Source organism: Pristiophorus japonicus, chromosome 4, assembly GCF_044704955.1.
Source record: "Pristiophorus japonicus isolate sPriJap1 chromosome 4, sPriJap1.hap1, whole genome shotgun sequence".
Lineage (NCBI taxonomy): Eukaryota > Metazoa > Chordata > Chondrichthyes > Pristiophoridae > Pristiophorus > Pristiophorus japonicus.
Genome location: NC_091980.1, coordinates 45,751,488 through 45,767,453, shown reverse-complemented (window position 1 = coordinate 45,767,453; position 15,966 = coordinate 45,751,488). Strand labels below are relative to the sequence as shown.

Sequence of the window (15,966 nt, the reverse complement as noted above, 5' to 3'; positions counted from 1 at the left end):
TACATTATTCCACGAAGAACTATATGAAAAAATATTGGGCAGTGAAAAGACTTTGTGTATGCTGGAATGCAGAATTGAAGACCAGCTCAAGGATAGATGATGCAAATTTCCCTCATTATCGATTAATTGGCATAAAGTCACTTTTCAGCACATGGAGTTGCCATATCATCATGACAGCAGACTGTTTAGGACTAGATTTGAAATAAGATTCTAATGCTACTTAACTTTATAAAATTGAAAAACTGGTACTAACCTGAGACCATATAAAACCGTGCCATCTGGGTGCAAACGTATCATTCGGTTCTTTACAGTGACACCGTGCACAAAAGACTTTTTATCATTAAGGAAATATGTGTCAGGAACCCAGAGCTGATCAGCCACTCTGTTGTCCAATGTGAGATTCAGAGGTATTTCTGAATAGGATAGTCGTTTGTCCCGCCAAGCCTGTTGGAAGTACATCGTCAAAGTATAATCCTAAAAAATGCAAAATGAAGGAAATTATGTTTTCGTTAAAAGTAACAAAATTGTTTTTATTGGACTCCAGAATTTATTTATTTTTAAATCAAAAGATTATCTATGTTATTTACATTCATTAAAAATATCACTACATGCTTTTAATTTATTTTGGTTAAAAATATGAATGTTGCAGAAAATATTCTATGTTACATGGTAAAAACAGGGTCAGCAACTAGATAAAGCATTTTAGATTCAAACAATAACATGCCAATAATTCTTCATCATTAAAGGGTGATTGTATTCTATGAAAGAAATGTTTGTGTTTAATTATTTTAAATAGTATTGTGCATATTTTGAATAAAAACATAATGTTCGGGTGTGTTTCAACACCCTGAGGATTATGCTTGAGCAGACTGGATTTCTGCTTCTAGCCGTCTGTTCTACTGATGCAAACGGAGTGGCCTGGAATGGAAAATAGTTAGGAGTTTTGTTCTTCTGCATCCAAGTTCCCGGTGAGTGGGGACAAAAACCGCCAGAAATGCCAATCTCAAACATATGGGAGTTTATTTTAATATTAATTTGGGGGCGGGGTTGTCTTGCATGCTATTTCTGATAATTGGATGTATTAGATATAATTTTCAAAGGATGCCCATGTGAACTGGGCATCCAGCATTGCTAGAACACAAAAACGTAAGAAATAAGGAGTAGGCCATACGGCCCCTCGAGCCTGTTCTGCCATTCAATAAGATCATGGCTGATCTTCAACCTCAACTCCACTTTCCTGCCCTATAGGGAATCAGTTGGGACAGTAGCCATTTTAAGAATGCAAATAAATAAATTGAATCAGGGTTTTGTTAGTAATTTTTGACCATTTTTGATTTTGTTTTCTCTGCTGGTACTTAGATTCTCAATATCTTTGGGCTAACTGTTCTCTTTTTTTTAACCTCCAGCTTCATAATTGGCATCAAGTGACTCACCAATGGGAATACCCCTAACTGGATGTTTGGAAGTAGAAGGTGACCATACCTTACTCTAGCAAATAATTAGGCAGGGGCCCATATTTTAAAAGGATGCTGGCACAGCAGACTCAATGACATCATGAAGGTATGCAAATACCTGATTAACTGTTATGTTGCATTAGCAAAAGCATCTCAATCATAGCACGTCATGCCTTCAAAAGCATTGTGTGAATGAAGAAATGCCAGGATGATCAACAGCCAGTGTACCCTAATTAACTATACTCATCAAAATGCCACCAAATGTATCTGCAGACCCTGACATGCCTACCTGGTAATGACCATGGGCAACTGTTCTCAAGGACTAAATCAGCAGAGATCCAGATGCAGAGATGTGATATCTGCTATCAGGACACCTACAGCTACCATGCAGCCTAGGCTAGCACAGCCAGTGACAGCAATGGTTAGCTGTGGCCTGAAATTTGCTTCCATGTCCTGGCATTGGGGATGGTGAGCGGTACAGAGAGCTACGCGTCTCACAACCACCTTTTGCAGCACTAACTCCAATTCAGCAGCCATTAAATGTGTAGCTAGGTGCCGAGTTGCCCTGTCACTTGCCTGCACTCCCATCTTGGGTTACTTTTCCCATTATTTTTGCTGTCACTTTTTCATCCACTCCCTCTTCAGCCTTGGTAAAATCTAAAGAGTTAAGATACCCTCTCAGCTTTTCCCAATGCTTTCTGAATTTTTGCTCTCCTTTTCTGACACTCTTTAATATTCTGTTCCCACCACTAGCACGTCCCCTACGCCCACAAATTTTTCATCTGAAGCTATATTAATGAAAATTGGTTACAAACAGCTCATTTGGATCTATCTACAATATGCCTCGAAGCCATTTGGTTTAAAATTGTTCCATTAGCAGAAAATCGAGTGAATTCCTGATGTCTTGCAAGGGTAAGTATTCAAGTGGAAGCATGTGAGTATCCAGAAAAAAAAAGGAAAACAAAACTCAGACAGCAAGTCACCCCATAGGGTTGGTCTTGTGCACCTTCTAGTGGGAACCTCAAGAGTAACATTGGCAAACATTCATAATAGGTCTCCTGCGCATCCTCTTGGCCATGGGATGGTATATAGCTGAGAAATACTTAATACAGGAAAATAAGATAGAATTAACAATGGGAGGTTGAAAATGGTCTATAGAATAATCTCAATTAATACACCAATACATTGCAGGTTTTCCTAAGTGGAGGAAGCAACAATTTTGATCAGTCAGTTAAACCAATCAAAAATTAAATTCACTAATTAGTAATTCACACACTGAAATTTTAATAAGAACTTCCGCCGGTCAAATTGTATGTAATATTGCTTGTAATAGAGCATTTTCTGAAACGTGAAATGTTTTGTACTTATTAACTCAGTTATGCGATCAGTCAATAGAATATAGAAACAACATTAAGATATATTAATGATCCACAATGCACAGGTTGGCACCATTTTCACTCAGAGTTGCTCTCAAATTGGGGGGAAATGAATAGAAATGCATTACAAAGTCCACAGTATGTATTAGAAAATAATGGCACAGATTTCACAATCAGCAGCGAAAGAACTGCGCTTGCCATTCATTACACATACAGCTTGCCCAGACTTTCAGTGTGCTTTTGTGGAGCAAATTCTGGTTATTAGAGAGCCATTTCAACATGGCTCCCTCTACAGGGAATCTGGGACCTTTGTGAGCAGATAAAGCAACAGGGTGTTTCTTCAACCAATCAGATTTAAGAATCCTTTGTGAGTCATGCAGGGGGTTAAAAACGAGTGCATGTATCGCCGTGTGCGTTTAACCCATGCCTGTTGACTGTGATGCAGGCAGCATGTCCAATGGGGGTACAGTAGCATAGTGGTTATGCTATTGTACCCCCATTGGACATGCTGCCTGGAGTAATAATCCGGAGATGCGAGTTCAAATCCCACCACGGTAGTTGGGGGATTGAAAATCAGTTAATTAAAACAAAATCTGGAATTAAAAAGTTAGAATCAGTAATGGTGACCATGAAACTATTGGATTGTTGTGAAAACCCATCTGGTTCACTAATGTCCTTTGGGGAAGGAAACCTGCCGTCCTTACCCAGTCTGGCCTATATCACAGCTGTGGCTCAGTGGGTAGCAAACTCGTCTCTGCGTCAGAAGGTTGTGGGTTCAAGTCTTACTCTAGGGACTTAAACACAAAACAAATCTAGGCTGACACTCCAGTCCCGTGCTAAGGGAGCACTGTACCATCGGAGGTGCCGTCTTTCAGATGAGACATTAAACAGAGGCCCCATCTGCTCTATCAAGTGGATGTAAAAGATCCCATGGCACTATTTTGAAGGAGAGCAGGTGAGTTATCCCTGATGTCCTGGCCAATATTTATCCCTCAATCAACATTAAAAAAAAATAGATTATCGGGTCATTATCACATTGTTGTTTGTGGGAGCTTGATTGTGCGCAAATTGGCTGCTGTGTTTCCTACATTACAACAGTGACTACACTTCAAAAGTACTTCATTGGCTGTAAAGTGCTTTGAGACGTCCAATGGTCATGAAAGATGCTATATAAATGCAAATCTTTATTTTCTTTTACAGTTGATTCTTAACTGCATCTTAACTCAGTTGTACCAAACCACTGTGTCAAAGTCAGCACTGTGGGAGTAACTTCACCACAGGACTTCAGCAGACTGACCACCACCTTCTCAAAGGCAATTAGGGATGGGCAATAAATATTGGCCTTGCCAGTGACACCCACATCCTGTAAATGAATAAACTGAAAAAAATGTGGCTGTCTGTTTTAAATGATTGCTGTGTGATGCCAGCGCTTCAGCATCAACAGGGGTCCCGATATCATGTGTACTACTTAAAGGCAGCCTGCACCTCTTAAAGAGCAAGTGCATTGTGGTGGAATAGGTGTTGGGAGTAGTTTCAGAAGTGAATCTGTCCCGTGAAAGAGTGAAAATTGGCTGACCATGGTAGAGAGCATTCACCAAGGTTTCTGATAATGTGCTGGAAGCCTTGGTGGAAGAGATGGAACAGAGGAGAAATGTTCTATATCTCCAGGGAGGGAAGGAGGCCCTCCAGACAGATGCTCAGCATGAAGTGGTAAGATATAGCGGCGAAGGTCACTGTCAGGAGAGTTGCTCCTTGAACATGGAGGCAGTGCAGGAAGAAGTTTAATGATCTCACATGAGTTGTCAAGGTGAGTGAGTTCATCTTCAAATGGCATATCCTACGAACTGCACCACTAATCTCATCCACTTATCAATTCACTACACACCATCACCCACCTATCAACCATTTCTATCAATCAGAACTCAACCCGATCATTCATATGCTTTACCACACCCTCACACTCTTAGCATTGTTGCAAGCCTCACAACCATAACTCACACACACTGGCAACTATGACAGCCACATCACCCAAACATATTGCAGGACACTCACGGATATATTTTCCTCTTTCTTGCATGAGAAGGTGTCGCATAACAGTAGGCAGCAGCATAGAACTACAGGGTGCAAGCGTGTCTTCATGTTTTAACCCCCATGGAGGAGACAGTGCTGGCCATCATGAGAAGGGCAGCATTGAGGCCGTGGTCACTGGCACAGCTGAAGCAATTAATGATGATGGTATCCGCATACCTAATCCTCCTTCTCTCATCCCACTTCTCCCTCATTCCTCAATCTCTTGGGTGAGAAGCTGCAGAGGGTGTAAACATGCACATTTAATTTCTCCTCTCCCCTCATCTCAACCCAAACTTGTTCCTTTTTCATTTCAGATACTCAAGAACTGGAACCTGCCCTCGCAGTGGGGAAGAGGCAGAAGAGAGTTAAGATGAAGTGACACCGTCACTCGATCTCACAGTCATACCACCAGCTTAGAGACTAACATTGCACGTATTTTAGATGCTAGGATAAAGGAGGGATCTGCACGTGGTGAGACACTGGGCACAAATAGAAACATAGAAAATAGGTGCAGGAGTAGGCCATTCGGTCCTTCGAGCCTGCACCACCATTCAATAAGATCATGGCTGATCTTTCACCTCAGTACCCCTTTCCTGCTTTCTCTCCATACCCCTTGATCCCCTTAGTCATAAGGCCCACATCTAACTCCCTCTTGAATATATCCAACGAACTGGCATCAACAACTCTCTGCGGTAGGGAATTCCACAGGTTAACAACTCTCTGAGTGAAGAAGTTTCTCCTCATCTCAGTCCTAAATGGCTTACCGCTTATCCTTAGACTGTGTCCCCCGGTTCTGGACTTCCCCAACATCGGGAACATTCTTCCTGCATCAAACCTGTTCAGTCCTGTCAGAATTTTATATGTTTCTATGAGATCCCCTCTCATCCTTCTAAACTCCAGTGAATAAAAGCCCAGTCGATCCAGTCTCTCCTCATATGTCAGATCAGCCATCCCGGGAATCAGTCTGGTGAACCTTCGCTGCACTCCTTCAATAGCAAGAATGTCCATTCTCAGATTAGGAGACCAAAACGGAATACAATATTCCAGGTGAGGCCTCACCAAGGCCCTGTGACAACTGCAGTAAGACCTCTCTGCTCCTATACTCAAAACCACTAGCTATGAAGGCCGACATGCCATTTGCATTCTTCACCGCCTGCTGTACCTGCATGCCAACTCTCAATGACTGATGTACCATGTACCCAGGTCTCGTTGCACTTCCCCTTTTCCTAATCTGCCGCCATTCAGATAATATTCTGCCATCGTGTTTTTGCCCCCAAAGAGGATAACCTCACATTTATCCACATTATACTGCATCTGCCATACATTTGCCTGCTCATCTAACCTGTCCAAGTCACCCTGTAGCCTCTTAGCATCCTCCTCGCAGCTCACAACGCCACCCAGTTTAGTGTCATCTGCAAACTTGGAGATATTACACTCAATTCCTTTATCTAAATCATTAATGTATATTGTAAATAGCTGGGGTCCCAGCACTGAGCCCTGCGGCACTCCACTAGTCACTGCCTGCCATTCTGAAAAGGACCCATTTATCCCGACTCTCTGCTTCCTGTCTGCCAACCAGTTCTCTATCCACGTCAGTACATTACCCCCAATACCATCTGCTTTCATTTTGCACACCAATCTCTTGTGTGGGATCTTGTCAAAAGCCTTTTGAAAGTTCAAATACACCACATCCACTGGTTCTCCCTTGTCCACTCTATTAGTTACATCCTCAAAAAATTCCAGAAGATTTTTCAAGCATGATTTCCCTTTCATAAATTTATGTTGACTTGGACCAATCCTGTCACTGCTTTCCAAATGCGCTGTTATTTCATCTTTAATAATTGATTCCAACATTTTCCCCACTACTGATGTCAGGCTAACCAGTCTATAATTACTCGTTTTCTCTCTCCCTCCTTTTTAAAAGTTTTGTTACATTAGCTACCCTCCAGTCCATAGGAACTGATCCAGAGTCGATAGACTGTAGGAAAATGATCACCGATGCATTCACTATTTCTCGGGCCACTTCCTTAAGTACTCTGGGATGCAGACTATCAGGCCCCGGGGATTTATCGGCCTTCAATCCCATCAATTTCCCTAACACAATTTCCCGAATAATAAGTTCCTCTTTCTCACTAGACCCTCGGTCCCCTAGTACTTCCGGAAGGTTATTTGTGTCTTCCTTCGTGAAGTCAGAACCAAAGAAAGTGTTCAACTGGTCTGCCATTTCTTTGTTCCCCATTATAAATTCACCTGAATCTGACTGTAAATGACCTACGTTTGTCTTCACTAATCTTTTTCTCTTCACATATCTATAGAAGCTTTTGCAGTCAGTTTTTATGTTCCCGGCAAGTTTCCTCTCAAACTCTATTTTCCCCCTCCTAATTAAACCCTTTGTCCTCCTCTGCTGAATTCTAAATTTCTCATAGTCCTCAGTTTTGCTGCTTTTTCTGGCCAATTTATATGCCTCTTCCTTGGATTTAACACTATCCTTAATTTCTCAGCAGAGGAGCCTGGGCACGGGGAAAGGATATCGTCGGTGCCAGCTCGCCAGATGGTGGGACCACACACTAGTTCTGCTGCAGAGGATTCAGATGAAGAGTTCAATGGGCCAAGCTACACAAGAAGGCTGATGGGTGTGCACACGGTGCACTGGAAAGCCTGCGCTCAATGCCAAGGAGCATGGAGGTGTCCAATACCAACTTGGCACAGGGCTTTGTGGGGATCTTGGAACTCATCCTTTCCAACATGGAATAGTCACCTCCATCAGCATACCTGTTGAACCCAGCATGATGCAGTGTCTGATCAGCTTCCATTGCAGCTCAAGCAGCTTCCCCCAAAGGTGTGAGTGCTGCAGTGGAAGCTATCATGCAAGCTCAGACTGCTGCCACCATGGCTGTGGATATTAGAGAGGTGAAGTTCAGCTGCAACCTTCTTCTCAATCTTCCTCTCTGCCATGCTCCACCTCACAGTCAACAAGCTCCCCGTTGGAGTGGAACTAAACTGCAGAACCAGTGGGAACCTGTTTAACCTTCGCCGTCTCCAGGCCAGGTCCAAGACCACCCCAAACTCTGTCATCGAGCTACAGTACGCGGACGACGCCTGCTTTTGCGCACATACAGAGGCTGAACGCCAGGACATAGTCGACGTATTTACTGAGGCTTCTGAAAGCATGGGCCTTATGCTAAACTTCTGTAAGACAAAGGTCCTCCACCAGCCTGTCCTCGCCGCACAACATTGCCACCCAATCATCAAGATCCATGGATAATGTGGACCATTTCCCATACCTCGGGAGTCTCTTATCAACAAGAGCAGACATTGACGATGAGATTCAACACTGCCTCCAGTGCACCAGTGCAGCCTTCGGCCGCCTGAGGAAAAGAGTGTTCGAAGACCAGGCCCTCAAATCTGTCACCAAGCTCATGGTCTACAGGGCTGTAGTAATACCCGTCCTCTTGTATGGCCCAGAGACATGGACCATGTACAGTAGACACCTTAAGTCGCTGGAGAAATACCACCAATGGTATCTCCGCAAAATCCTACAAATCCCCTAGGAGGATAGACACACCAACATTAGTGTCCTCGATCAGGCCAACATCCCCAGCATTGAAGTACTGACCACACTTGATCAGCTCCGCTGGGCAGGCCACATTGTCTGCATGCCGAACACGAGACTCCCAAAGCAAGCACTCTACTCGGAACGCCTTCATGGCAAATGAGCCAAAGATGGGCAGAGGACACCGTCAAAGGCTCCCTGATAAAGTGCAACATCTCCACTGACACCTGGGAGTCCCGAGCCAAAGACCGCCCTAAATAGAGGAAATGCATCTGGGAGGGCGCTGAGCACTTCGAGTCTCATCGCCGCGAGTATGCAGAAATCAAGCGCAGGCAGCGGAAAGAGCATGCGGCAAACCTGTCCCACCCTCCCTTACCCTCAACAACTATCTGTCCCACTTGTGACAGGGACTGTGGTTCTTGTATTGGACTGTTCAGCCACCTAAGTACTCATTTTAAGAGTGGAAGCAAGTCTTCCTTGATTCCGAGGGACTGCCTATGATGATGATGATGATGATGGATATCATCATCAACACTTTCAAAGGGGCTTCTCGTGCATCACTAAGACCATCAATCTGTTCTCCCAACAGATTACTAGGATCGCTGAGGTGCCGTCCCGGGAGGGTGGCAGTGGCTCCATGGAATACGATACTGCTCTCTCAGGATGACAGCATTCGTGCTCCCACCCCTGCTGCTCCACCAGTGCCCTTGCTGTTGCCTGTCAGCCAGCCCAATCTGCTGCAGTCCAGGCAATATGGTGTAGTCTGAAGCTGGGGCTTTCTCGACCCAGAGCTGCTCAAGGTCGCTCTCCAAGGCCATCTGCAGTCTCCTCAATTGAACGTCATCAGCCTTCCACCATCCACACTGTAACCACGGGGAAGCACCTCATAGGTGCAGGAGAAGTAAAGGCACATGGAACAGGCACTGAGGGAATACGCAAGGATGATTAGTTTATTTTTGTATACATTGTCACAATTTAATTTTCAATTTTGATTGGAATGTTTTTGTTCTGTTGGCTTTTTTTTTGTGTTATCTGAAAGAGGATGATGTGATGGCCAGTGATAGAGGAAAGGTAAAAAGTATGGGACTGTTTGTGAATGGGGAGTTGTGGTTGAGGTTACTGGTATCGCTCTTTAATTATTTGGTCACGTAGAGCCCAGACACAAAGGATCTGTTGATGTTGTATCCCGTTCCCTTTCCCATTCCTCCACTTCCTGGTGGACTTCCCCCTCCACCTCCTTCTCTTCCTCGTGCTCCGCAGCTTCTTGTCTGATTGGTGGTGGCCAGGGCTGTTCCCTCATAATGGCCAGGTTGTGTAGCATACAGCATAATACCACAAATTTTGATACCTGCTCAGCTGAGTATTGCAGGGCTCCTCCAGAGCAGTCCAGGCAGCAGAAGCATTGCTTGAGGATGACAAGGGTGTGCTCTATAATGTTCCTTGTGGCAGCATGACTCTTATTGTAGGCCTGCTCTGCACATGTGCGTGGGTTCCAGAGAGGAGTCATGAGCCATGTCATGAGTTGATAACGCTTGCCGGTCAGTAGCCAACCTTTAATTTGCCGTGATGGGTCAAATGCAGCTGGCACAGAGGACTGCCGCAGAATGAAGGAATCGTGACTACTGCCAGAATAATGGGCATTCACTTGCATGGTGTGCTGCCTGTGGTCTTACAGTAGCTGTACCTTTCGGTTCATGGAAATGGCAGAGTTCACATGAGGCATGCACAAAGCAATGTTCATGCATTCAATGCACCCTGAACTATAGAGAATCCTGCAATCCAAGCAAACCCTTGTGCTTGCTCCACCTGCTTCTCTTTGCCAAGAAGCAATGAGTTGAAGCTGTCTCTCTTTGTATCAAGAGCATCAGTGACCTTAATGTTGCAGTGTACTGGAAATTGCAAGTTATTGCTTGTATCTCCAGAAGCAGACTGGTTAGTAGCCAGACACTTACAAATTAAGAGCCACAGTCACCATGACAGCATAAGGCAATGCAGTCCTTGCCCTACTCTGAAGATTCAGTTGTGGCTGCAGCAATTGGCAGATTTCAGTCATGTAATATATAGCTCCATCTAGTGGACTACTGCTCCACCTAGTGAAATAATGTGGTAATACAAGTACTACTGTAGATAACAATAAAAGAGTCATGTGACAGTCACATGATGTAATGGAGCCATCTTGAAAAGTCTGTGGGCTAGACTTTCCACTCAGATCATGAGTGCCCAAAAAATGGGGGATGTTTCAGGCTTCATGATCACTGTAACATCTGCCATTTTTGGGATCACGCCTTTTGCCATTTTTTGTAGGCAATAGCCCAGCAATGTGAAATGGGCCCGAGCGATGCAAAACGGGCCTCAGCAATGCGGAAGACAACGCTTCCCTAGCAACGGCCTTCTACGCATGCGGTTTTTTTTGACAAACAGGTTTTCCCGCAATTCAGGAGGTCAGGGGTCATCCACGCATGCGCAGAAGACAAAGGGAAGGGTAGAGAGAGAGGCTAGAGAGAGAGGAGGAAGGCAGAGACATAGATGAGAGAGTTAAGAGGACTTTGACAAATAATAGATATTCAGACGAATTTTGAATGGAAATGTCTGATTCTGACAGTATACATGATGTGGAGGGGGGGGAGGAAAAGGGCAAAACCATTCAGTGATGAGGCCAATGAGGTGCTGGTACAGGAGGTCCACTCCCGGTGGGCCCAATTAACCCAGGGTGGGCATGGGAAACCTCCACCCTGGGCATACCAAAAGATTTGGATCGAGATCGCTGACGAGGGGGTCCGGGCCAGTGCCAGAAGCGCTGGAACAGCCTGCTTGCATCGGCAAGAGTAAGTATAGATTTTAAATTGTAATGATGCAAATTGTAATTATAATTATAAATCTCCAGGATTGAAATTAAACTTGTTATTCTTACATATATTCCCTGCTACGATCTGGACAGGGCTATGAACCTGTGCCCTTTTTAAGTCTCTCTGGCTGCTATCACTTACACAGTGACCCAGCATGGACTGGGGGAGAGCTTGCTCACTGTTTGCCCTGGGACACTTCGGGACATTAGCTCCTGTCATTGCTGAGTTCACTAGCTATCCTGATTCCCACCACCCCCGGGGGCCCTTCAATGGAGATTTTAGTTGAGAGAGATGTTTGTGTCAAGCATTAGATCCTAAACACTATCTTTGTTACAACCATGCATCAATTGTGGATGAAAACACTATTAGCATATAACATTGGAGACTGCTGTCTTTCCATGATAGTACCTAGTCAATTAGCTTATACCATGCTCTTTTCACATTTGCAGAAGAAGTTAGTGAGGAATCGGGCTGAGTGCAGGCACACAGGAGGAGGCCCTGCCCAGCTCAGCATCCTCACTGAGTTGGAGGAACGGGCAGCGACACTGGTCGGAGGCCACACTCGTTCGGTCACCTGTGGTGAGGCAGAGCCCTTGCTTGCATCACGTGAGTAATGCGTCAAGCAGTGTTAAAGTAATGTAACGTAATTTCATTATAATATAAGAATGATGTCATGTTATGCATGCAATTATCCTGATTTCCATGCAGCTTCTGTGCTACTCTCAGGTTGACAACATAAGAGATAAGAGCAGGAGCAGGCCATCTGTCCCCTTCTCTGTCCGCTGTCCATAAACATTCACTCCCTTATCATTCTGTCTTTCTCCGACTGATACATCCTCCACAGCTCTCTGTGTCACTGAATTTTAACTTGGGTTTACCACCATATGTACTACCGTGTGATGCGTTACTATATAACGTCTTTTGGTCTCATTTATTCTAGTAGTGCTGCTCCTCCTTCGTATGCCAGCGCAGCGCAAGAATGTGTACCCTTCCGTTCTAATAAGCTCAATTGTGTTTTGCAGGTCCAACAACATCCATGTGCAGCGAGGCGTGACCGAAACCTCAAATGAAACCATCAACTTTGACAGTGGTCCTCTTCGCGGGTGGGGAGGAGGAGGAAGGAGCTGATGATGATGACCTCATGGAGACAACAGAGCAGGAGGAGGAAGTATTAATCGAAACGGAGGAGGAGGTCTGGAGCACCGATGAAGTGGAACAATCACCTTTGGGACCTGCGGCCATATATCAGTTTCAACAGAAGAGGTCGCGAGACCAAGCGGCTTGTAGCCCGCGATGCCAAGGCACATGATAGTGCTCACGCCGACCCTACGGAGGTCGAGTCAGGGAGGTCAGCACACGCCTGCTCTGGCTGATTGCATCGAGTGCTTGACCAGTCTGTGCATGGAGAACATAAGAACATAAGAAATAGGAACAGGAGTAGGCCCCTCGAGCCTGCTCCACCATTCAATAAGATCATGGCTGATCTGATCATGGACTCAGCTCCACTTCCCTGCCTGTTCCCCATAACCACTTATCCCCTTATCGCTCAAGAAACTATCTATTTCTGTCTTATTTATTCAATGTCCCAGCTTCCACACCTCTCTAAGGCAGTGAATTCCACAGATTTACAACCCTCTGAGAGAAGAAATTCCTCCTCATCTCTGTTTTAAATGTGTGGCCCCTTATTCTAAGATCATGCCCTCTAGTTCTAGTCTCCCCCATCAGTGGAAACATCCTCTCTGCATCCACCTTGTCAAGCCCACTCATAATCTTATACGTTTCGAGAAGATCACCTCTCATTCTTCTGAACTCCAATGAGTAGAGGCCCAACCTACTCAACCTTTCCTCATAAGTCAACCCCCTCATCCCCGGAATCAACCTAGTGAACCTTCTCTGAACTGCCTCCAAAGCAAGTATATCCTTTCATAAATATGGAAACCAAAACTGCACGCAGTATTCCAGGTGTGGCTTCACCAATACCTCGTATCATTGCAGCAAGACTTCCCTGTTTTTATACAATGCAATAGTAAGGAGGGACATTAGCCTGGATGATGTGGAATCGATATGGGTGGAGCTGCGGAATTCCAAACAGCAGAAAACGCTAGTGGGAGTTGTGTACAGACCTCCAAACAGTAGTAGTGAGGTTGGGGACAGCATCAAACAAGAAATAAGGGATGTGTGCAAAGGTACAGCAGTTATCATGGGTGACTTTAATCGACATATTGATTGGGCTAAGCAAACTGGTAGCAATGCGGTGGAGGAGGATTTCCTGGCGTGTATTAGGGATGGTTTCCTCGACCAATATGTCGAGCAACCAACTAGAGAGCTGGCCATCCGAGACTAGGTGATGTGTAATGACAAGGGACTAATTAGAAATCTTGTTGTGCGAGACCCCTTGGGGAAGAATGACCATAATATGGTAGAATTCTTTATTAAGATGGAGAGTGACACAGTTAATTCGGAAACTAGGGTCCTGAACTTAAGGAAAGGTAACTTCGGCGATATGAGGTGTGAATTGGCTAGAATAGACTGGCAAAGGATACTTAAAGGGTTGACGGTGGATAACCAATGGCAAACATTCAAAGATCACATGGATGAACTCCAGCAATTGTACATCCGTGTCTGGAGTAAAAATAAAACAGGGAAGGTGGCTCAAACATGGCGAACAAGGGAAATTAAGGATAGTGTGAAAGCCAAGGAAGAGGCATAACATTTTAGTCGAAAAAGCAACAAACCTGAGGACTGGGAGAAATTTAGAATTCAACAGAGGAAGACTAAGGGTTTAATTAAGAGGGGGAAAATAGAGTACGAGAGGAAGCTTGCAGTGAACATAAAAACTGACTGCAAAAGCTTCTATAAATATGTGAAGAGAAAAAGATTAGTGAAGACAAACATAGGTCCTTTGCAGTCGGATTCAGGTGAATTTATAATGGGGAACAAAGAAATGGCAAACCAATTGAACAAATACTTCGGTTCTGTCTTCACGAATGAAGACACAAGTAACCTTCCGAATGTACTAGGGGACAGACAGTAGGTCTAGTGAGAAGGAGGAACTGAAGGATATCCTTATTAGGCAGGAAATTGTGTTAGGGAAATTGATGAGATTGAAGACTGATAAATAACCGGGGCCTGATAGTCTGCATCGCAGAATACTTAATGAAGTGGCCCTAGAAATAGTGGATGCATTGGTGATCATTTTCCAACAGTCTATCGACTCTGGATCAGTTCCCATGGACTGGAGGGTAGCTAATGTAACACCACTTTTAAAAAAGGAGGGAGAGAGAAAATGGGTAAACATAGAAACATAGAAAATAGGTGCAGGAGTAGGCCATTTGCCCTTCGAGCCTGCACCACCATTCAATGAGATCATGGCTGATCATTCCTTCAGTACCCGGTTCCTACTTTCTCTCCATACCCCTTAATCCCGTGAGCCGCAAGGGCCATATCTAACTCCCTCTTGAATATATCCAATGAACTGGCATCAACAACTCTCTGCGGTAGGGAATTCCATAGGTTAACAACTCTCTGAGTAAAGAAGTTCCTCCTCATCTCAGTCCTAAATGGCGTACCCCTTATCCTTAGACTATGTCCCTGGTTCTGGACTTCCCAACATCAGGAACATTCTTCCTGCATCTAACCCATCCAGTTCCGTCAGAATTTTATATGTTTCTATGAGATCCCCTCTCATCCTTCTAAATTCCAGTGAATACAGGCCCAATTGATCCAGTCTCTCCTCATATGTCAGTCCTGCCATCCCAGGAATCAGTCTGGTGAACCTTCGCTGCACTCCCTCAATTGCAAGAACGTCCTTCCTCAGATTAGGAGACCAAAACTGAACACAATATTCCAGGTGAGGCCTCACCAAGGCCCTGTACAACTTCAGTAAGACTTCCCTGCTCCTATACTCAAATCCCCTTGCTATGAAGGCCAACATACCATTTGCCTTCTTCACCGCCTGCTGTACCTGCAAGCCAACCTTCAATGACTGATGAACCATGACACCCAGGTCTTGTTGCACCTCACTTTTTCTAATCTGCCGCCATTCAGATAATATTCTGCCTTTGTGTTTTTCCCCCCAAAATGGATAACCTCACATTTATCCACATTATACTGCATCTGCCATGTATTTGCCCACTCACCTAACCTGTCCAAGTCACCCTGCAGCGTCTTAGCGTCCTCCTCACAGCTCACACCGCCACCCAGTTTAGTGTCATTTGCAAATTTGGAGATATTACACTCAATTCCATCATCTAAATCATTAATATATATTGTAAAGAGCTGGGGTCCCAGCACTGAACTCTGCGGCATTCCACTAGTTACTGCCTGCCATTCTGAAAAGGACCCATTTATCCCGACTCTCTGCTTCCTGTCTCTCAACCAGTTCTCTATCCACGTCAGTACATTATCCCCAATACCACGTGCTTTGATTTTGCACACCAATCTCTTGTGTGGGACCTTGTCAAAAGCCTTTTGACAGTCCAAATACACCACATCCACTGGTTCTCCCCTGTCCACTCGACTGGTTACATCCTCAAAAAATTCCAGAAGATTTGTGAAGCATGATTTCCCCTTCATAAATCCATGCTGACTTGGAGCAATCCTATCACTGCTTTCCAAATGTGCTGCTTTTTCATCCTTAATGATTGATTCCAACATTTTCCCCACTA

General features: G+C 44.6%; 1 protein-coding gene across 3 annotated transcripts in view; it reads right to left on the bottom strand.

The window, feature by feature from the left end:
* The window catches only part of LOC139262887 (gamma-aminobutyric acid receptor subunit beta-2), a 454,786-nt gene that overhangs the window by 154,642 nt on the left and 284,178 nt on the right, over positions 1-15,966 (bottom strand). For all 3 annotated transcript variants that reach the window (XM_070878139.1, XM_070878141.1, XM_070878142.1), the window contains one exon: positions 254-474. In XM_070878139.1, the coding sequence (XP_070734240.1) occupies positions 254-474 (221 nt within the window). The remainder of the gene's footprint in view (positions 1-253; positions 475-15,966) is intronic.